Source organism: Dasypus novemcinctus, chromosome 29, assembly GCF_030445035.2.
Source record: "Dasypus novemcinctus isolate mDasNov1 chromosome 29, mDasNov1.1.hap2, whole genome shotgun sequence".
NCBI classification, from domain to species: domain Eukaryota; kingdom Metazoa; phylum Chordata; class Mammalia; order Cingulata; family Dasypodidae; genus Dasypus; species Dasypus novemcinctus.
Genome location: NC_080701.1, coordinates 7,848,123 through 7,871,284, shown reverse-complemented (window position 1 = coordinate 7,871,284; position 23,162 = coordinate 7,848,123). Strand labels below are relative to the sequence as shown.

General features: G+C 39.5%; 1 protein-coding gene across 1 annotated transcript in view; it reads right to left on the bottom strand.

Annotated features, from left to right (window-relative positions):
- The window catches only part of SGCZ (sarcoglycan zeta), a 1,168,780-nt gene extending 1,145,970 nt beyond the window's left edge, over positions 1-22,810 (bottom strand). The window contains exon 1 of the mRNA XM_058289782.1: positions 21,902-22,810. Within this exon, the coding sequence (XP_058145765.1) occupies positions 21,902-21,940 (39 nt within the window). The 5' untranslated portion in view covers positions 21,941-22,810. The remainder of the gene's footprint in view (positions 1-21,901) is intronic.
- Between the last annotated feature and the right edge of the window lie 352 nt (positions 22,811-23,162).

Here is a 23,162-nt window from a genome sequence, read left to right as displayed (position 1 = left end):
GTTTCAGTATCTTAGACAACTGATTTATAAATTTCTCAGAGGTGATGAAGAGTTTTAAGTGACAAATCTACTGAGATGATTAAAGTACCAATTTTAGACAGAATTCCTCCAAGGAATTGAAGAACCACCCATGTCTGGAATGGGGAAAATATTATGAAATACTGAGATAACTTCAATATCACTGCCTAAACCATACACAGTATTCAGGTTCCCTCTTTGAGGTGATACATACAGCAAACCACAGATCTGCTGGAAGAGAAAACCAGGGCAGCTTCTAACCTTGGTTTAGAAATTTGCCTCTTGATGTTTGTGCTCAACACAATAAATATTAGAATTCTAATGAAAGGGATTCAGTATAATTAACAGTTTAACTAAATACACAAAAGCATTTTATATCTGTTTTTCCACCATTGAGGGATAATGTAAAGAGGAAAGGTGGGAAATAGATTCTATCTGATAGGCAGAATTGTATAGTAAAAGCATTTTAGAATAATTTCCTTTTAACTGGAGATAAGCTAATATAAAGTTTGAGGGAACTTAATGTTCTCAAGGTTTTAATCATATAATTGCAACAGGAATTACTCTGACCTATAAAAGTATTTGTTAAGGATGATCTACGGGTTTTGAAATACACACACACACACATATATATATAATTACAACATATATAAATAAAATAAAAATGAAAGAATAAAAAATGTTTTCTTTGGGAAGTTCTATGGAATGATACTTTAAATAAATTCATTGTGGAAAAATAACAATGTTTGTATATATAAAATTTTCAAAGAGCCGAAGAAAAATTATTAATATTTGTGAAAAAAAAACATGATTTTCTAGTTTAGGCTTACTAATACCAGTATTATATTAAATATTGATTAAAAGCCTCCTTAAGACTTACAGTATCTGCCTACACATGAAAGTTTCAAGTCCAAATTACTTTTTCAGTATCTCCTAAATGTCCTGTTCCTACATAGATTTATAAATTTCATGGAATATAGAAATGTCTCTACATCTGAAAAGAAATACATTTCAGAGGATATTCCTATAGCAAAAAAATAAAAAGGGAGAGGGGAGACACATGACATGAACCCCATCAATTTCTTGTTCTAAAAGAAATAATGATATTATTTGTGTTTAAAAAATGATAAAACTCTCAATTTGTAATTGTTGGAATACTCTTTAACAAGAAGAGGAAAATAATTTCTAATTCTCCCTTGAGATAAAATTTATCTGAAAAAAAAAAAAGAACCATTCTAAGCATTATAGTTTTGCATGGTTATTAACATGAAATTATATCTTTTTTTTGACTCATCTGTACTCTGTGACCTTTAAGAATAGAGATAGATTTTAATTTGCATAAATTGCCACTATTTTGTTTTAAAATGCACCCCTGTTAAATTCCATTGAATAATAGGAGCTTTTGCATATTCACTATAGACTTTCATAATTTTTATTCTGGTATAAGAAAACGCTAACTGATGATCAGCCACCTAAAAGAAAGCCTATTTTTATAAAATGAAATGTTAAGTTTTAAAAGTGACATTAAAAACATCCTCTACAATGTAAATGATCTATAACATAAAATTATTTACTTCTTTTCACTTTTCGGAATTGTAAAATATTGTCAATATATATAGAAGCAGACATTTTTAAATTTATTTTCTACCATAAAGGAAGGTGCAAAATAATACCAAGTCTAAAGGCAAATATTTCAACAAAGATATTTACAATTTAAACCCCTTTAAACAGTGTTTCACTCATAAGAAAATTTAAGATACCAATGCTGCTTCTTTTATATAATGTTTTGAAAGGTGATGTCCACTGAGGTTTACGACTTTTAATTTTGAAGCATCCAACTTCTATGTATCTGTGAGTATCATCAATTATATAATATCCGGTATACGAGCTGGTCAAAATCCGGTTGGAAATCCAAAGCCTCTGTACAGTTCCTAATTGCTCCTCGGGTTCTGTAAGAGTATTTTGTCATGCTAGACATGCACATCTTCCTGTGCAATCTCAGGCTGGCTCCCTGAATAGTGTGGAGCTCACACTATAGTTTATCTTCCTAAGGGAAGCATATTCCTTACAGAGGTCGTATTTTAGAAAGCTCAGGCACAAATTTCCAACATTTTGCTTAACTTCCCCTTTCCAAGATTATTGTCAATCCAGGTTGTGGAAGGAGGAATTTTAAGGCTGTAATCTGGCTATTGGCCTTCAGAGATGCTACTAAGAGTGTACGAAACCAGAAAACTCTAAGAAATGAAGAGCTGGTGGCCTCTCAATTAGAAAGAAAAGAGAAATTTCAGACACTGAGACTATGATGAAAGCTAGAGTAGGATACAATACATAAAACACAATGTTAGTGTTGATTTTCTTCCCACGCGCTCATGGGCATGCTTCCTTAATTAAACGAGCGTGTTAGTTTGCATCTTTTAAGATTTAATCTCGAAACAATTCCCTCTTTTCATCTTTAAGTAATGGCAATATAGACTGCTGAATATGTAAAACCATGTAAGGAATTAGTTTATAAGATTCTCAGTTACTGAAGTGGATTTGAGCATCTCATGGCGTTAGGCTGGAAATATCAGTTTCAATTAAAATAATCCTTTCTCTTCAAAATATTATGTAATATATAATTACTTTGCATTTGTATACTGCTTTCTATTTTAGGAAAGTAATTCTATGTAGACGGCTTATAAAATCTTTTTTCCCGAAATGCACTGTATTTGGTATCCCAAGAGGGAAGTTGTGTTCAGTTTCAGGAAAATTCCAGTGATTCTGAATATAACACAAACAATCAAATTGCTTGCTGAACTTGTTATCTTTCCTTGCTTTGGGGGAAGTCCAGATTCCAGCCTATCTATCTACTGATGTCTGGAGGTGTCGCAGTTGCATTTAGCCACTTAAAGGTGAGCTCTGCATGACCAAGGCCAGCCAGATGGGAGACCCTCATGTAGCTTGCCATGGGTCTTTTTTTTAGTACAATAAGATCAGTAAATGTAAGCTTTCTTGGTCCAAATTGCCAAGCTTCACCACCAAAATAGGCTGAAATGAGCCGTGCCCCATAGCGGTCTGACCCAACCAAACTGATCGCTTTTTAGTGAGTTCTAGACCAATAATAAACCACCAACAGTCATCCATTAAAAGAGCACTTGTGTTGAACAATAATCTAAGGAAACACATTAAAAACACTGTCAAGAGTCTAGGTTCAAACTGGAATAGCAATAGAGCAGTGCAAACTTCCCAAAGATAGAAATGGCAATTTTTGCTCTTCTGAATGCCATTTTTCCTCCGTTCTGTTTAAATATCGGAAGTGCATGCTTGCCCATGGCCTGAACCTCCTCTCATCAACAGCTACCATAATGTCCCCATGTAGTTTAGGAAAAAGGGAAGCCAGTGCAGCAGAGAAGGGCCAGGGCTTCTCACTGTGGCCCTATCTAACCTGAGAGCCACTAATGGCATTCACTGGAGATAAGGTTGAAAGCAAAGGCACTTGCAGTTGTTTGTTTGTTTAAGGAAGTTTGTATGTACTATTTTATTTTATCCCAGAAATTTTCAAAAAGAGGCTAGACATATCAAAAATCCTGCACAAGTTTTGTATGAACAGACAGAACTCTCAGGAAACAGTCAAAAAGTCTGCAAGGCTATCTCTATCGTTATCAGTGCACTATTGGAGAAAATATAGTAAATGTCTTGCTACTCTACATTCCTGGACTCATGTGTTCTAATTGTCTAGTATTTTAAAGAGGTCAAAGCATAAAACAGAAATAGAGTGACAGATGGACACGATGATAGAATGAGAGAGATCTTTCAAGAATGTCATCTCATGTTGAACTATTTCCTTTCATACCAGGCTTATAATAAAGTTGGGGAAAGATTTTTGTCCAGGGTTCCACCCACACATGGAGTCAGGGGAGGAGAATAGACCAAAGGGTAAAGAATCCTACCATTATAGGATTGTACTGAGGATTGGGAGAACTGATAGAACCCCCTTTACCACTGTTGTACAGGCATCATCTCTTGCTTATGTGCTTATAGATTTTTCACAAAATTAGTAGGTTGAAAACAACAACAACAGAACATTATAGTAGCTTCCTTTAGTCCCCAGAAAGTAGGGTTAAGAATTGAACTAACTGAAATAACTTGGGGAAAACTTCAGGGCGTGTTTCCATTTGAATCCCATAACCAGAAGGCTGAACTCTCAGTGATGATGAATTACCCCAACCTAGGTAGAGCTACAACTGAACTTGGTTGCCCCAACCACACCCCAAAACAAGTGGAGAAGAGAGTCACCCCGTAGGATCTTCTCCTTCTTTTCCTGATTTGCAGGCATTCATAGCCCACTTGGCATTATGAAATATCAGCACAGGCAGGTAGACTAGTTGTCTACAAAGACAATTAGAAGACTTTGAAAAGTCTTCAAGCAAAGAGAACTCAAAGCAATGAGACTTATGGAACAAGGGAGAAGCAACTACACAGTGTCATTTTAATTTTACTTTGGTAAACAGACATGAAATAAAGTCTACATAAAAGAGACTTTCATATAAAATGAATATATTTCAATAAAATTTGCTTTTCCACTCTATTAGTTTTTGCTTTCCCCAAAGGGTTGAAAGAAAACTTATTTTTAGCCTAAAACTTTTCTTAAGTTTCTAGTGAAAGCCTTTCTGTTTTATAATCTCACGAGAGGAATCCACATCTCTGAAAGCAGGCATACAAATGCAGATCCGTGTTAAGTTTGAACAACCTATGTGTTCTATTATGAATAAATAAAATACCCCAAATCTGAGACCAGTTGAGCAAAAAAGTAGTTAAACTTGGTGAGATGTGAAATTAGATTTTAATGTATGCAAAACACATTCCAATGCATATTTTTAGGTGTTGCTGATTGACTTTTCTCTGTGTTTAAAATTAAAAGCTGCCTTTAGGCAGTTAAGAACCTTTGGAGAGCTTCGGATATTATTAAATGCAAGCACTTAGATTTAGTCTACCATGGAGCCATGGAAAGGCCAACACTTAAGACTCCTTCCCAGGACAGATTTTAAAATGGTCATCTGTCAATCCTCTCCCACACAGCAAGTTTGTTTTATGAGGGTCTCTTCCCGGGGAGAACCACCACCTTAAACAAGTGAATACTTTTTTTTTTATATCCCAATCATATTTTGCTCCTTCTTGCCAGCCCTCTCCTATAGAACAGTAACAAAAATAATGAACTAATAACTAAGACCTGATGGGTAGCTCTCTGTCAAGCACTGATGACTACACCCATATAACTTTCTCACTATAATCACACAACTGTATGAGGTAGGGACAATTGTTAGCCCCATTTTACCATTTCAGAGAATTGACTTTTAGTAAAATTAAGTAATTTGCCCAAGGATACACAGCTCACAAGTGAGCTGGAAATGAATCATGTCTCTGTGGCATCAAAGCTGGGCAAAGAGACTACGTGCTACATGCTTCTCAATGGATTTTAGGGCACATTAAAGTTCCCCCTCAGTGAGCAGGTTGTAACTCATTTTACCCAAGAAGTTCTCCATGATTAAGGAAGTAAAGAACTTTCATATCCAACGTACATCCTGTTCAATAAATACGTATTGAGTACTTTTGAGCAAGGTACTTGGCTAGGTGGCTATCTTAGCATGTTTATTTATAAATTGTTATTTAAATGTATTTCCTTTCAGGGCTTAATAGAACATGGATTTAACTGTCTCAGGGATGATATACATGGGATATTATCATGTTATTATTTTCCTTATTTATATAGACATGCAAGTGTGTAGCTGGACAAAATACAAACTAACAATCTTCCTTTGCCAGTACTGGATTAAAATACACTGCTGAGTCAATATAATCCATAAACTTTGATTTATCAGGCACAAAGCGTCAAATGCAGCATCTATGTTTATATATTATCATTTATTTCCTATTACTCACTGGTAAAAATTCAGAAATACCAGAGTCAATAGAATGATCATCTGGGAAACATGTGTTTTTCTTTTTGGGTCTGTCAGACTGTGATGGGAATTTTACCTGGATGCAGTGCCATTATTCATATCCCATTAATTTTATTATGTAATAGTAAAAGTGATCTCAGGAGCCAAAGAAGATGACATATTTACCTGAATGCTGAATATTATGCACCCCGTGTAAATGAATACTAAATGAAACAGAGAGTATAAATAAGGAGAGATCTGTGCTGAGCCATATAATCACATACTTGCTTATGTCTCATAAGAATTAGGAGAGAGAATAAAGCAGTAGGATCAATGTTAAATTCAACTTTGATTCAAAGGTGACTTAATTCCCCTAAGTATTCAAGATACAAAAAAAAAAAATTTAATGTAAAAAATAGTTTGATGATAGTTGTAAAAAGAAATATAGAAACAATATTATTCATTTGCTAAATAGGACTCCTAGAAATGACATACAGCTGAGATACACATAAGCATAAAAGCATAACCTCTGGACTAACCTCCTGACTCAAGATGAAGTCTCTTAGCCATAAGAACTCATTTGTATTTAATATTCCTCCCTTTTGGTCAAGGTCTTTTTCCAGATTCATTGCTAGTCAGTTCTTGATAATAATACCTTAGTGCCAAGTAGGCTCAATCCTGGGAGTCATGTCCCATGCTAAGGGGAAGGTAGTGTGTTTATATGCTAAGTTTGGCATTGAGAAAGGCCACATTTGAGCAACAAGGAGGCTTTCAGGAGGTAACTCTTAGGCAATATATAATATTAGGCTAAGTTTTAATTTCAATAGAAAAGATTCATTAGTGCAGCTATTAATATCAAGGACCTGGCAAAATGGTCTATCCTTCTCTAGGCACTGCCCATGTACTCAGGAGATTCTTACTGCACTATTAGAGAACATAGCAGGACTTCCAAGGATGAGAATTAAATAAACATTATTAAAACAACATACAAATGGTTTTAATAATGTCTGTCTTTTGTGACAGCTTGAGATAAATGTTTGTGAATCCTAAAAAAGGAAAGATTATGCAGGTAAATTAATCCATTCCTCTGGGTGTGATACACTTTGATTGCATTAGATTCGGCTGAGATGCCTTTGATTAAATTACCTGTTAAGATTAGGGCTTTGATTCAACCATGTCAGTAAGGTATGATTCAGGTTGAGTCCCCATTCCCTTGGTGGGCTGATATAAATGGACACTCACTCAAGGAGACAAATGGGGAGAGAGAGAGCTCTGTAACGTTTGACCCTGGGGCCCCAGGGAGAGATGAGCCATTCACCTGATAGTTTGCAGCTGACCCTGCGAATAGAACAGAGCAAATGAGTAGTTGGGAAGGCCTGGAAAGAAACAAACCCTATGACAGGGACTGATAAAGGAAGCCCCAAGAGATAAGCCCTATGCCTGCCTATAGCTGAGATCAGAAAGGAGCTGGGCCAAAGGAGCCTCAAGAGGAAGAGGAAGCCCAGAAAGGAGAGACCAGGCAGAGACCAGCAACCATCTTGCTTCAACACATGGCAACTGACTTTGGTGAGAAAACAATCTTGAGTTGGTCTCTTTAGGTCCTTGTAACTGTAAGCTTTACCTCAAAATAAATTTCCTTTGTAAAAGCCAAAAGACTTCTGGTACTTTGTATCAGTACCTGTAGCAGTTTGATTTGGTTCATGAATTCCAAAAATAGGTATTGGATTATGTCTGTACCTGGGAATTATTGAATTATAGTGTTTTGATTGGGCCACATCAGTAGGGTGTTGCGTCCCTGCCCCTTGGTGGGTATGGGGACTCACAGATAAAAGACAAGGCAAAAGACAAAGTTGGAGTTTTGCTGTTGGAGTTTGATGCTGGGCCCCTAAGCTGGAGCCCCAGGAAGTAAACACACAGAAGAGCTTGGTTGTAAGGAAAAGAAGCAAGCCCTCAGAAGAGAGGAAACCAGGAAGCTGTTAGCCATCAGCAGCCATCCTGCTCCAACACGTGGAAATAGATTTTAGTGAGGTAAGGAACTTATGCTTTATGACCTGGTATCTGTATACTCCTACCCCAAATACATACCCTTTATAAAAGCCAACAGACTTATGGTATTTTGCATCAGCACTCCTTTGGCTGACACGCAGCACCACTTTGGCAGACTAATACACCTTTGATATATTCAGATCTTTCAATACAAACTTATTACTGATACATACAGTATGGCAGTTCGAGATTATTTTATGAATCCCAAACAGAGAAAGATTATGTTTGTGAACTAATCTATCCCTCTGAGTATGAACCCTTTGACTGCATTAAATTAAGCTGAGGGGCTTTTGATTAGATTACTTGATGAGATCCATTTAGGGCTTTTGATTGACCTGCATCAGTGCGGCATGACTCAGGTTGAGTCCCCACCCTCTTGCTGAGTCTGAAATAAGCGGATTCACACTGACAGAAAGAAATAAAAAGGGAGCTGGCAAAATTTTGAGTCTACAGTGTGAGAAAGAGAATTGCTTAACATGAAGTCCCCAAGAGGCTGGGCCCACGGAGCAGCTCAAGAGAATGCCAGCCTTACCTGATAGCTCACAGCTGAACTTGGGAAGAGAGAACAGCTGAGACTGATCTAGGAGGCCCAGAAAGAGACAAGCCCTAGGCCAGCTTACAGATGAAATTGGGAAGAAAGTGGAGCAGCTGAATCTCAGAGAGGAAGTCTGGAGAAGGCAGAGACCAGGCAGAGATTGTCTGCTGTCTTGCTTCAACTAAAAATCAACTGTAGAATAGGAAGTTTGGAATAAGGAGATCTCAGTTACAAAATATACTTTCTACAATGTTTTGTGTGTAACACTTTAAAAGTTGATGCCAAAAATTCAAAGGGAAATTTCCCCCTCCTAAACCAAAGATAAATTCTTGTGCCATCACTATAGGGTTTTGATAAACTTATAAAAAGAACAAAAATATCTAGTTAACTATTAGTCACAGGACCTGGATACCACTCACTTCATCATTTAATTCATATTTCGTTCAGTGTTAAGTCAAGGAACAACAATAACAACAACAAACCAAAAAACCACATACTACAAACAGACAGCATCATTTCCCCCAATATAAAGTTCTGGTTAAACACCAAATATTTATCAACAATGATGTAGTAAACATTTATCATTTTTCAGTGTATAAGGCATATAAAACAAACCACAATTTTCAGTGTTTCATACTTATATATATACTTAGATATTTACATTTTGCACAAAGTAGTATACAGTCTATACAGAATACGTATAAGTATAAAATTAAAGTTAGCAGGAGAAATCTTAAAAGAGATAATATAGTAGTTCTTAGATAAGCACTATAAGAAAGTCAGTTTTTCACTTTTCACTAAGATTCAAGAAACACAAAATATCAAGCTGGATAAATAAAAAGAAAATCTCTCACAGACATCATAGTAAAACTTCAGACCACCAAAAACAAAGACAAGGTCTTTTAAGTTGCTAAAGAGAATAAAACATTATCTCTATAAAATGCCATTTGGATTAAGAGCAGATTTCTCATTGGCAACACTTGCTGCAAGAAGACAGTGAAGTGATGCCTTCAATACACAATGAGAAAATAAGAGTGCATTGCATTGAAATCCAGAAAAAAATTTTTTTTAATGCAGGTGAAGTGAAACATTTTCAGACTCCCAAGAAACTGAGAGTTTGCTACCAGCCAACAGGAGAATAATTTCTGGAATGAAAGATATCATAAAATAGTAGAATTAAAACCAAAGTATTGAAAATTACAATAAATATAAATAAGCTAAATGAATTAATTGAAAGGCAAAAAGTACAAATAGATTTCTAAAATATAGCTGTATGCTATTTGGAAGAGATAAATCTAAAACTCAAGTAACCAAAGAGACTGAAAATAAAAGGATGAAAGAAGTACATATCAGAAAATATAGTCAAAATAAAGCTGGGTAATGGCATATGATATTAATTAAAGCCAGTATACCTATATTAAAATTATACAAAATAAATTTTAAGAAAGAAAGCATTAACAGTTTAATAAGAGGGTTAACACATAGTAATAAACATCTCGATTCACAAAGAAATTATAACAGTTCTAAACTTATATGCATCTGATAACACGACCTCAAATATATAAAGCAAAAATTGAGAGACCTACAGGGATAAATAAATAAATCCATCATCGTAACATGAAAATTTAACACACATCTTTCATATCCGATAGTTAAACAGAGAAAAATAATAAGATTATAGAAAATATATACAGTATAAATAATAAACTAAGTCAAATGGTTGGCTCTGAGACTTTGTCTCCAAGAAGTGAAAAAGGCACGTTCTTTTCAAGGAAGCCCAGAACATTTATAAAAATTGCTTATATACTGGACATTGAAGGAATTCTCAACAGATTTCAAAGGACTTACACTGTACAGATCAGGTGCTCTGGTACAAAAGAAATTTTGGTAAAAGTGAGTAATGAAGCTACAAGTAGAGTATGTGGAAACACAAAGGAAGAAACAATCATATCTTCCTGGGAGTAAATACTGGGCAATAAGTAGGAGTTCTCTCAGCAAGAAGCAGAGATGTGATCCAGACAAATGCATATGCCAGATTACAAATTAGCGAAAGGAACTGGCATAACCAAAATGAAGTGTTATTCATTTAAGTCATGGTAGAATATGTGTGGACACATGTATGTTGGAAGGTAAGAAAGAGCATGCTCACTGATAGCCTGGAAATGAGCAAGATCTAACCATGTTGAGGAATGTGGATTACAAAATAAGCAACACTTTTAAGCAGGTGAGTGACAAAACAGTACTATTTTATACAAAGGAAAATCCGGAAGTGTTGTGGAATTCGTATCACCTGGAGCATAGGCTGGAGAGAGAAAGCCCAGTTAGAAAGTACAAGGAATTTGCCTGATTCCTTAATAGAGAAGACTCTCCATTTGGAGAACCTTAGACAGATCTTGACACCCAGAACCCCTGCTTCTTGCAAATCACATTTTCTTAGAAGATCCTTCACCAGTCCCTTCTGTTCTCACCAGTCATTTTCAATTAGATTTTGCCCATCCCCCCATTCCGTTTCAATATAAGCATGTCTACATTACCTTACTCATTATATTATAACCCCCATAGAAAACTCAAGACACAACTATGATAGTCAATAACTTTTACTGAAAGGTGAAGAATAGCAAGATTATCCGCCCCCCCCCAAAAAAAAAGAATAGCAAGATTAAAATAACCACAATGACAATTATCTGTAAATAATTAATTAATTACAGATAATTAATTAACCAAGTTCAGTAAGTATGACTTGCATTTCAGAATTCAAACACCCTGGCCTGCCTTCACGGAAATTCCTTCCATCTGGGATGCTCCCTGCCAGCAGGTAGCTTATTCCATAGCTGCACGCCCTCAGGAAGCCAGGGCTGTCAAATTCCCAGCAGAAGATAACTTATTTTACTGTTGGAAACCAGGTCAAACTATCAAAAATAAAGGAAGTTGGCTAATCAAATTATCTAACATGGTTCTGGTACTCATGAAGATTTCATCATGGCACAAAATCAAAATTTATCATTATTATCTCCAAATAATCTATGTGGTTCCTTTTTCCCTACCCTGAATATTTTAGTCATGGTTTTTCCGTGGCTATCATCAGATTTAACTTCCAGGGATCGCCTTTGCTCCATTTTCGAGGATCTCCTGTGGCATGCCTAGAAACCTCTAAATCCCTCACCATCCAGAACGGTTCCTCTTTACCAACTTACTCTGCGATGGCTTACCGGGAAACACAAAGGAGAAGGTGTAAATACCTTCCTGTGATTCCATCCCACTTCTAACTCTATAGTCATAATTGGGACATTGCCAGGATCACTGCAAGAAATGCATATATATCTCTTGGGAGAAGACAAGAGAACACTTGACAGAACTTCAGATTTGAGCAGGTGGGAACCTGATCTGGTGTTTTAGCAAAAGGTGTGGAGGGGAGGACCCATGCATGTAAAGTACGAGGGAGTTACTGATCACTAGGAAGAGAGGGATGCTAAAATGGGATGAACAGAGAAGCGTCCTGAGGCTCTGGCTTGCATGCCTGAGTGAATGGTGAGAGCACAAACCAAAATAAAGAATGAGGGAAGAGCAAGATATTTGAGAGGGAGGGAGGGATATACTGAGATGCCTGTAAAACATCCAGATAAAGATTTCCAATAAATGGTTGAAAATTGGGAGAAAGGAATGTAGCTCAAGTAAGAGGTGGGGGATGAATATGCATAAGTGGGCATCTATACTTTGCAAGTATAAGCAGAATCTGCATGAGTAATAGATTAGAGATAGTTAGAGATAATAGAGCGCTACAAAATAGCAGATAGCTATATAAGACTATCTAGGAAGTACCCATACAGAGGAACTAGAAAAATCCGAGAACAAAATCCCTGGCAGCAGGAACTTTAGAAATCACACATAAGGGAGCTATTGAAATATTTTAAAAGCATAAGAGCAAATGGCAAAAGTTGCAATATTGTGTAATGTTGAACATTTTTTTAAAAAAGCTTAATTCTTGCTAAAAATTCAGTAAGACGCACACCAAATAGTTATAAGGAATATATCTACAAATACCATAGTGAACCACAGGTCATATAAGGTAAAAATGAGTCATTAGACTATTTAAGTCAAAGAGAAGAGAATAGGAGATAAGGCAACTGTTTCTTTGAGTGGGGAGCATGATGCTTATTCTGCTTAATTTTGTGTGTGTTTATCATCTTTCTCTTTCAATTATGCTTTAAGCTGCCGTGTTAACTTTCCCAAATTTCAATTGATGTTCTCTTTTTTGTAATCTTTATTCATTCATAATCAATACTATTTATCAACAAGACAAGAAGTGGAAAATGAGATTTCAACCTCTGTGATTTTTATTGCATAATGCATGCAGGAAAATACAAATGTGAATTCCATTTGTTTACAATTAAGATGGACAGGGAGGGAAGGAGACTTAAGCGATTAGGCGCCACCTTCCTCAGCTTGGGTTCGGTTCCCAGGGTCTCCTGAAAAGAAAACAAGCAGAAGCAGAGAGAGAGTGCAAACAACCAGGGTGGGGGGACATAAATAAATATATAAGTAGGATGGACAGTGAATCTCAGTAAGCACCAAAACACTGAGACAGAATGCCGAATATTACACAGTATGTTCACAGACGATTTTTTTTTCAATTACGGAAGTCTACAAAGGTCAAGTTAAACTATAACGTACACTATTGAATCATGTAAAATAGCATATTATCACATATAACATAAAAATTTTAGTATGCTTTGAGTGAACTCTCCAAAATTTTCTGAAATCCATTTCAGGTGTGTTTAAATATGAAACAGATGTTGCAAAAAAATGTTAGTAGATGCAAATGTTAAACACGAAATAAGTTGTGTTATTTTTATTATACAGAGAGCTATGATCACTTTAGGAAGAAATGAAATAAATATATATGAAACAATATATGAGTACTTGAAAAATGAAAGCATGTTTTGTATTATAATTGGACCCAGAAGCATGTGAAAAATTTTCAATTGCCTTGCTACATGCCCAGAACACACTGCCTTAATCTAATCTAGCTGTATCCTTCTTATTGTATTATTACTAAATGCTCATAATTTCTTCCAGGAAATTGAAGCCAAGTACCCCTTAGGATGTTGTAAAAATGAGGACCTTTATCATTATGACACAATACTGTGCATGGATTCACTCAATGAATCAGGCATGAACTTTAAGAAACAGCGAAATGAAACAAAATATCTAAAGTCCAACTGCCTCTGCTGCCGAGAGCCACTGACTGATCAAAACATTGATTCTACAAAGTGGAGCTGGAAACATTAAACAAAATGCTGACTAAGATAAGCTCATTTATTTTAACTTTTCCTGAAATAATGTTGCTACTCCAGACAAAAGTCAGCAGCATGAGATATACAGATTTAGTAATGTAGGTAATAAAGGCCAGATCTGAGAACAATAAAAATATAATAAATGATTTACGACAGAATGTCTTAGAGCAAGTACAAGTTCTGATAATGTAAGTACTAAATATCAGTCTTTCACCCTTAGGAGTGTAGTGCATTTCACTTTGTGGCAAACAGGTTTAGTAGTTCTACAGCTGTTACATGCAATGGAAGTCGTGACCACTGTGTGATAATTCAGACTTCCTGAACTTGGCTGCCCCTGACAAATTAAAGAAAATGCATAGAGAGTTTTGAGCTGTTCAGAAAAGATGTCAACTATGAAGGCATGTCCACTGAAACATGAAGAATATATTTAAGAGTCTCTGTGAAAGGCTTTAATAATTTTTAAGTATGTATGCATTTATTTATAACCACTCATTCCTTCAGGAAATATTAAGGCTATGGGGGAAAAAACATGAAGCCAGGATTTAGGCTAAGGCATGAGTATATTTCTTATAGATGGGTTCTAAATATGCTTTTAAACTTTTTAGAAACTAAGTAAAAGAGATAAACCCAATTTGTTTCATTATGAAAAAGATTAATGAGGTTAAATATCAATGTTGCTTTGATGAGATGGAACTTTGCTTTCACATGTCTCATATTGAGGGGAAGGTGGAAACTCAGAATGCAATTAATAAATATTTGGGTCAGCAATTTCTGTCCTTGAATTCATTACCTTCTCCTTCTGAGTTAGATTTAAAACCCTCAATCCTCTGAGTAGATACAGACTTGTGAAATTACAGTGATGGCAATAATTTCCTATCAATGACATTGATTTATTATATCATGTCTCTCTCACACATGCACAACTCCTGCTCATGGTAACAAAATTGGCTATTTTATACAAGAAAAAATCAAAAGCTCTTTTATCTTAGGTAGATAATACGCGTTTTTCTAGTTCCTCCACGGAAATACGGGAGCTTAGACACAAATATGAAAGTAAGTTAGATAACAGTAACATGTGGGTTAGCCATTGAAGCATGACGTGCCTCGAGCAAAGGTAGGCTAGAACAGACGCTTGGCTCCCCGAGATTTCAGGTTTGCATTTTTAACTTAGGAATAACCCAGAACTAACCTTACAGTTCTGCTGGGATACTGACTAACCAGATGTGCTTTGGGAGGCAGGACAGTGCTAAGTGAGCTTGGCAGCCCATCCAGGATCCAAAACTCAAATGTGTTTTGTTATGTTCTCTTCTCCATGCTACATAAGCAGTCGTGCTGGAGAAATTATTAAAACTGGCTTGAGGTTGTTCTTTTTTTTTTTATTTAGGAAAATGGTCTCTAAAAGAATGACAGCATCTAGTTCCAGTGAAGAAAAGAAAGAGACCTAAGAAAATGAAGATTCGTAGGCAGAAAATACATGTTATCCAAAAAATTACATATCCTCTAGAGCAGGTTCTTCAACTTTTTTATTCCACGGACCCCTTTGGCAGTCAGGTGAAAACCACAGACCCCTCACTAAGTCTACACTCTACGGTGTATTATTTAATAAACATATTAAATAATATATTATATTCTATGTCCCTACAAGAATAATGTTTATTTGAATTTCAGGTGAAGCTCATGGACCCCTTGTTAAGAAGCCCTGCTCTAGTGAAACCCATAAATGTTGAGACTTGCACATCTTCATTTGTGATTCCTAGTACAAATAAAATTTGTAATAAAATGATATGAAAATCACAAGGCTGAAAGCCAAATTAATATTACAATCACTTCTTCAATTTTATTATTCTCAAAGATTGTATTGAATGAACACTTTGGTCCTATTATGGATTAAATCATCTGGTATTTATTTCCTGATTTCTGGGATAGCATAAAAGTACTTAATAATTTTAGTATTAGTATAATCATACCCATTTATTTTTTATCTTTTAAGACTGAAACTAAATGTTCATCAAATCCATGCTAGAGGCTAAGTCCCAATTTACTATCCTAACAAAATCAAAATTATTTGCAGTGACCTGAGAGGCAAAATAATGAGGCAAACTAATGGAGTTAGGCAAATATATATAAACTAGTGGATTTTAAAAGATTGTTTCAACAGTATGAAACTGTTTTGAAGTAGCCTAAATTCATGATTAAATCAACCACTGTCAGTTAGCTTTTATTCACAAATGCCCACCAACAGTCATCTGACCCAAAGTAAGTGATTAAAAGTGAGCATTTTGGTAAAAAATGCCTCATGCAGAACAAGTACATACTATGACTATAGCTTAAATACAACCACTTTTCTTTGAAACAAGAATGTTAGAGAAATCCAGACAAACCTCTACCATCAGACATTCTTCTACTTACTTTTGGCCTATATATTTATTTATTCATTATTTATTAATCTCATAACCCTGGGCATCTTACTTGATTTTCTACACTTCCATTTTGGTATCCATAAAATGAGGACATAATATTCAGCAGATATATCTGTTGTGATGCTCCAATGAGGAAATATGTGTGAAACAAAAGTGTTACGCTAACTGCATTTATCAACTCGAAAATAATTCTCCTGGAGGAAGGAACAAAAGACATCATTCTGCAAAAACTATTCAGAGACATAGACTTTCAGGCCTAGACCACTTTTAGGTCAGAGTTGCTCCCCTTTTACCAGAATTAGTTATCTGAGCAAATTCAGTTGAACTGTGGCTAAATGTGATTACCACCGAATCCACTAATCAAGTCCAGTTCACATCTTGATATCAACTTGGCTAGATCATTCTAGTCATTTAATACCAACAGTGCAGTATAAATGTCCAAAACTCTGATTGGGGTTTACAATATTTTTCAGAGGCAATTTACCAAAATATTATATTAAAACATCAAAACACTTCTTAAGGCACTTGGTGCAATTTGTAATATTTAATGTGTAAGGTCCTGTAATTCTCTTTCTGGGATAAGTATCCTTAAATCTGTTCATTCTACAGCTGGTCTAGCAGTCTCTAGTCATTTTCATTACTTAGATCACCCTAAGTTTCTAAACATTTGTCAAGGAAGAGACCTCAAGAAAAATTAAAATTTAAGTGTTAGTATATCACAACCCATGTTTATAGAAAATGAGTTAGCTCAAGTCGAGTTTCCAAGAGTTTTAGAAGCCAGGGATTTTATGACAAGTCAAGCACAAGTCTCAACAACTAAATTTATAAACTTTTACAATGAAATGTAAAAATCTGTTTATACAGTTACCAATTTAAACACACATACTAAAAAAAAGATTTGAACAAAAGTAAATGGTAATTTACTTTAGTAATTTAATGTCATAAATTATGCCAAATTATGTTTTAGCTGAAATTCCAATATAGCATGAGGAACAACTCACTAAGTATTATATAAAAGGAATGCCCTGAAGCCACATGTAGATTTATTGTCTTATAGCATTAAGCCATTTTGTGTAGTGACAGTTTGAGTCCATAAATCTTGAAATGTTCTTTTTTTACTGGACCTTCAGAATTTAATGTATTTTCCATTGGTAAAGTCTGGAGATCAGCAAAGCTGTAATAGGTAGGACAGAGGGTGAAATACATGCTTCCTAATGACAGTAGACAACTGAGGATTTCTAGGGCTTCTCTCAACTTCCCTCACGTGTACTTTCCTTAATTGTCTTCCCACTCAGATCATACATGCGCTCTCATCCATTCTAACATTTTATGGGAAGAATGTTTCACTACTGGTACTTGATGTTTCTTTCAACTTCAATGAAACAAGTCTGTTGCCTGAATTTTTGTTTTTAATCAAGGTTAAATGTTATTCCATCTTTGCCTGGCTCCTGCTATCAAAAGGAAACCTGGATGGAGAGAAGTTATAATTCCTTTAGATGTGAAGGAAGTCAAATAATTCAATGTTCACAAATATGTTTCCTTATTCTAAGCCAAGAAATTAATATATAAAGCATGGTGCTAAAAATATGACATTTGTTAGAGAGTACTATTTTTCACTATGGAATGACTAACATAAAAAAATTCCACCTACTTAGACTCTTCAGAAAGCCTCCTACACTGCAGCAAGCCCGACGTTCTGGGTTGAGCATCTAATTGATGGAACAACAACAAAACAAACGGTTTTAGAAATTTTCTAAGCATCAGTTCTCTCAATGGGCTGAAATTGTAGACAAATGTTATTATGAAGCTTGGTTTATGACCTCAGCATTTTTTAACCAACCACTTGTTTAAACACCTGTGCATTTTTTTTTTTTTGCTGGATTATCATTTCTTGCCCATATAAAACTATCTTAATGACCTAATTGCATTGTTCAGAGACGCTTTTCCCCACCTATCTAGGGCAAGTTTCAAGAATTTGGTAGATGAAATTTTGTTTAAATTAAAGTGATAAAACTAAACAGTGACTGGACTACATTTAATTAACTCATACAAGCACAATTATGTTTATTGAAAAGTTGCTCTATGTGTCTCAGGATTAAATATGTAGTTTATAAGTTTTTCACCTCACACAATAATATTTAAGAATATATTCTAGAAGCATATTTTTGTGTTTTGCAAATAGTGGGAAAATTCCATTCTAACTGCTAGTCAGGCTCCTTTTAAAGGAACAACACTTACCAAAAACAAGAAAGCAACAACAAAAATAACCTGGGATATGATATCACTGCAAAAATTGTATAGTACTCTTGATGTATTTTATGTTTTGATTTCAAAGCAAATTACTATTATCCTTATATATACTTAGCATCTGAAAGCATAATTTTGATTACCAAAGTAACACAATATTTCAAAATCTGAGTAAAAATCACCAAAGTAACATGATTTACTTAAATCATAGTCATTTATTCAGCCTCAATATCTCTTATAAATAAAACACAAAGCAAATTTACAAGGGTCACCTCTAAAAATCAGTAACATTCTCTACTCCAGTGCAGACGATCAGTTGTTTAAAAGAAGGCAACCGTAGAGCTAAACAAAAACTGAGGTTCTTATTTTAAATATCAGCTCCAAAAAAGAACACAGTACTCCATAACTCAGGGATATTCCAGAGTAGAAGATGCTTTCTTTAATATCAGTCTTCATTAACACCCACATTTCCAAAACAGCAACCCATATTTTGGGTTGTTTGATGTTGGATCTTCTTTAAAACAAGCACAGGGACAAATCCAGAGTAAAGTCTACACCTTCATCAGAAAAGAAACAGAGATCAAAGGGAAAAAAGCAGACCAAAATTCTCTGGAAGAAAATGCTCTCCCTTTCCAACACTGATCTGTCTCATCAGGAATTTGTGTCCAGAATAGAAATGAAACATGCTTGGCTTCATTAGCAAGTTTTACACACGGAAGTGTATTTACTTCTCCGCCAATACAGTTTAATATGCATATTGCACTTACTCTTAGGATAACCATAGCAATGGCTCACCACTTAATAATTGAGGGTTGTCAGTAGTTTAAAAACTTGCAGAAGACAACATTATTTACTGGAGAGCAGATAAAAATCAACATTCACACACCTAACACAGCAAAAAAAAAACAAAACATATTTTCGTTACAAATCTCAAGATAAAATAATTTGCCACAAACGAAACTAAAGAATTAGCATAATCTTTCTCAGAATCAAAGGCAAGCATTACCTAATGAAGACAAAATTAGCTAAACAGTATCTGATGATAAAATGCACATTTACTTATTTATTGAACTGTGATCTTGTTTTCTTTTCATGTAGGTAAAGCCTCACAAACACTAAAGTCTTAGGTGGTTTGCCTGAATGTTTAAGCATAGCTGGATGATAGGAAGAAAAGCCAACGTGGAAAATAAACAAGTGCCGCCAGCTTTTTTCTCTTCCTCCACTGACCGCCAGGGGCGGGGGTGGAGGGGGTGTCTGGAGAAAGAAGACAACACAGAATAACTTAAAAGAACTGGAGTTACCTAGAAAACCCAAACAAATGGATTCTGCTGATAAGAGGGAGCCAGAAAAGTGATTCTACATTCAGTGCACCCATCTCTACAAAGTGGAGAGAGTCCAAAGTGTGAAATATTCCAAATCCTCGGTGTTCTAGAAAGGTTGCCAAAACTGGCAATACAAATGTATTTCCCCAACGGGAGCGTCTCAGACATTTTGCAGTAAGGCTTGCCTCCGCGTGCTCTATCTCCACTTCTGCCTCAACAGTCACCTGCCCCTGACAATTTTCAGCAAGCGTCCAGCATCGCCCCCTCTTCCCAGGGATTGCCCGCAGACCCCTGATGTCCAAAACCTTCCAGTTCTCTGCCCTTGGTGCCCACCCACAGAGCCCAGGCCCCTCTCGGTGGCGGCAGCAGTTCTCTGAGAGTAAACTGGGACCATCTGCCAACAGCAGACAAGTTTCCACCGTGGACTGGTGGAGTCTCGTGCAGATATAACAGGGGTTACAGTGCCAGGGCTCATGCCAGAGAGCGGGAAAGGTTTGTAGGAAATGAATGGCATTGCAGGGGAAAACCCAGGTTTTCCTTCCATTTCTCACAAGGCAAAGCTTTCCTCTGTGCATGCCCCGGGTTTACTCGGCAGCTAAAAAACTCCAGCTCTGTGAAAAAAAACCATGTCACACACAGAGTGCCTGAGCTCTCAGTGCCTCTCAGATGCCCACCCCTTCTCCCAAGAGGCTGGGTGCTTGGAAAGGCAGCAAAAAAAAAAAAGAATCTTTCAAACACAGAGGCAGGGTGGCCTAGCTCGGCAGAGGGCAGAGACTCCAGCCCCAGGCGGAGTGCCCCTGACGGTGACCTCGGCCACAGCACAGCAACTTCTGAACGGCCCCCTCAACCCGGACATCCACCTGCTTTCTCTCTGCTTGGCTTGCTCCAACAATCCACAGAGTCTGAGATGAAGGTTCCAAGGTTAGAAGCACCCTGCCTCCCCCCAGCCGTCCCTACCCACAAGGGGCCCCTTCCACAAGGCGCGCCTCCCCCTCTCCTTTCTCTTGCTACGGAGCTGGGGCGCCCCTTAAGGAGAACCGGGCTCCCGGGGCGCAGCTTCTGCCACCAGGGCACAGGGCGGGCCGCCGCCCACGGTCTTTGCCCCTGCCAGGGGGGGGCGGTCTCCAGCTCACTCCTCTTGCTGGACAAACCCATTTCCCTGACATTTCACGGCAAACCTCCACCAGGGAAGTTTCCCCAGCGGGTGGGGGTGTCCTCACTCCAAGAAAGAGCCCGTCTGCAGACTCTGCTCCTGCATCTGCTAAATAATCTTCACCCACTGAAGCAAGTTAGCCGCGTAGAAAGCGCCTGGAAGAAAAGGGCAGCCTGCTCCCGGCGTCGCCCCCTTTCCCGCTTTGCCTTTTACAGCGAGCGGGACATTTGAATGATTTGGGGAGCGTGTTGGTTTTTCTGGATTTTAAACGGGAGCTGGAAGCGGGGTGCCCACACGCAGGGAGGCAAACCCGGAGCCGGGGCGCGCGTGCGGGGCGCCGCCCGCAGCAGCAGGCACGGGGCGGCGCAGAGCACGAGGGCAGGGGGCGCGGGGCAGGCCCCCCACGGCGCGCGGGGCCGACCCCCCGGGCCTTCCCAGCCCCGCCCCCCCCCATGCCAGACCACCCCGGATGGCCGCGCGCACGTCCGCGGCGCGGGAGCCGGGCGCCCGGGCAGGCAGGGGTTCGCGCCCCGAGCGGCGCAGTTGCGGGGGAACTCGGGCCCCGGGGCGCGGGGGGCGCGGGGGGCTCCGCAAGTGCCCAGGGCTCGCCGCGCCTGCCCCGCAGCCCCGCGCCCCTGCCCGCGCGCCGGGAGGGCAGCTGCGGGCTCCCGGCGGCCGCTCCCGCAACTTTGCGGGGCGGCGGCGCGCGGCGGGCGAGGCAGGGCCGCCCCCTCCGGGCCCGGGCAGCGGCCCCCGGCCCCCCGGGAGCCGAGGCAGGCGGCGGGGGGAGGACGGCGGGCTCGGGGCGGCCGCGCTCCGGGGCCTCGGCCCCGCCGCGCCCCGCAGCCCCCCGCGCCCCGCGCTGTGCCCGCGGCGGGGGAAGGAGAGGGCGGCGAGCGAGGGGACCCCGCGCCGGAGGGACGGATCGACGCCCCGCGGCTCGCGTACCTTGAGCTCCTCGATGTCCAGGTTTGGGGATCTGTCCATGGGGCGACCCCGCAGCGCAGGGGACGCGGGCAGGGGGCGCCGGAGGCCGGTCTAGTCCTTCCGTTTCCAGCCTGAACTCAGCTTCATCCTCCCGCCGGCCCCGGCGGCTCCTCTCAGTCTCATTCTCCGGGATCACGCCGCCTCCGCCGGGGGAAAAGGGCTGCCAATAAATAAATAACTGTAATTCACTTTGTTTCACGTGCTCGAGGATTTGGGGTGGCTTTCCCGCCGTGCCACACAGCTCCGTCGAATCCGGGGGGCAGCTGGGGGGGAAATCCGCTCTAAGGTGCTCTCTTCTTCCGCAACAAGCTTAGCACCCAGCGGCTTGCTGCATCCCAAGGAAAGAGGCTGCTTTCCCGGACAGCATCATGCGGCAAATCGCAAGCAAATGTGTTCCAGCGGAAGCGACGAGCGGGTGACGGGAGCCTGGCTCGCCCGGCCGGCTCCCGGGCGGCTCGTTGAGCAGCCTGCGCGTCCCAGGCTGGAGCAGGGCTCAATGTCGCTGGCGAGAGGACCAAATCCCCGAAGTCCAGCGAGACTTGGGGAACGTCTCGCAGCCCGGCGGTGTTCTCTCGGCGGGGAGAGGAAGAGAAGCAAGTCCGAAGGGAAGGCTCGGCTGGGAAAGGGGGTGCTCGGAGAGTTGAGAGAATACGAGCCGGGGACCCAGCCGCGGCGAGGGCAGGGAGGGCGGCGCGGAGGAGAGGGGGAGCGGCTGCGCTGCCTCCGGCTCGGCTGCGCTACTGCGCGCGGCCGCCAGGTGCCTTCACGCCGCTCTCCCCCAGCCGGCGCTGGGCGATCTCTCTCCCCTGTCGAGAAGCATTCCCTCTCCGGGCGGTTCCATCCCCGAGCCCTGAACACTGCCCTCTGCCCGGAATCCACTGGGTGACGCGCATTTTAATTCGTGCCATCAGCGCCCTCCTTCTGTGCCCCCAGATCTGGGGAAAGGACGCCTGCCTGCGCCACGCACGTGCATTCACTTTAGATTCCGCTGCTTCGGCCTCGGGTAATTAAAAAAAAAAAAAAAAAAACAGAAAAAAACTTAAGAAAGCCTCCTAAAGGAAATGAACGGCTAGCACCACGAAAGGGAATGTCTCACAGTGATGTTGCTTAGACCCACAGAGCAACCTTGCATTGGAAAACTGGTCTTGCAGTAGACGCTGGCAGGTCGGTGGGTTTCATTGGTAGGGGGTGGGTTTGGGGAAGGGGCTTCCTTTTCGTCACT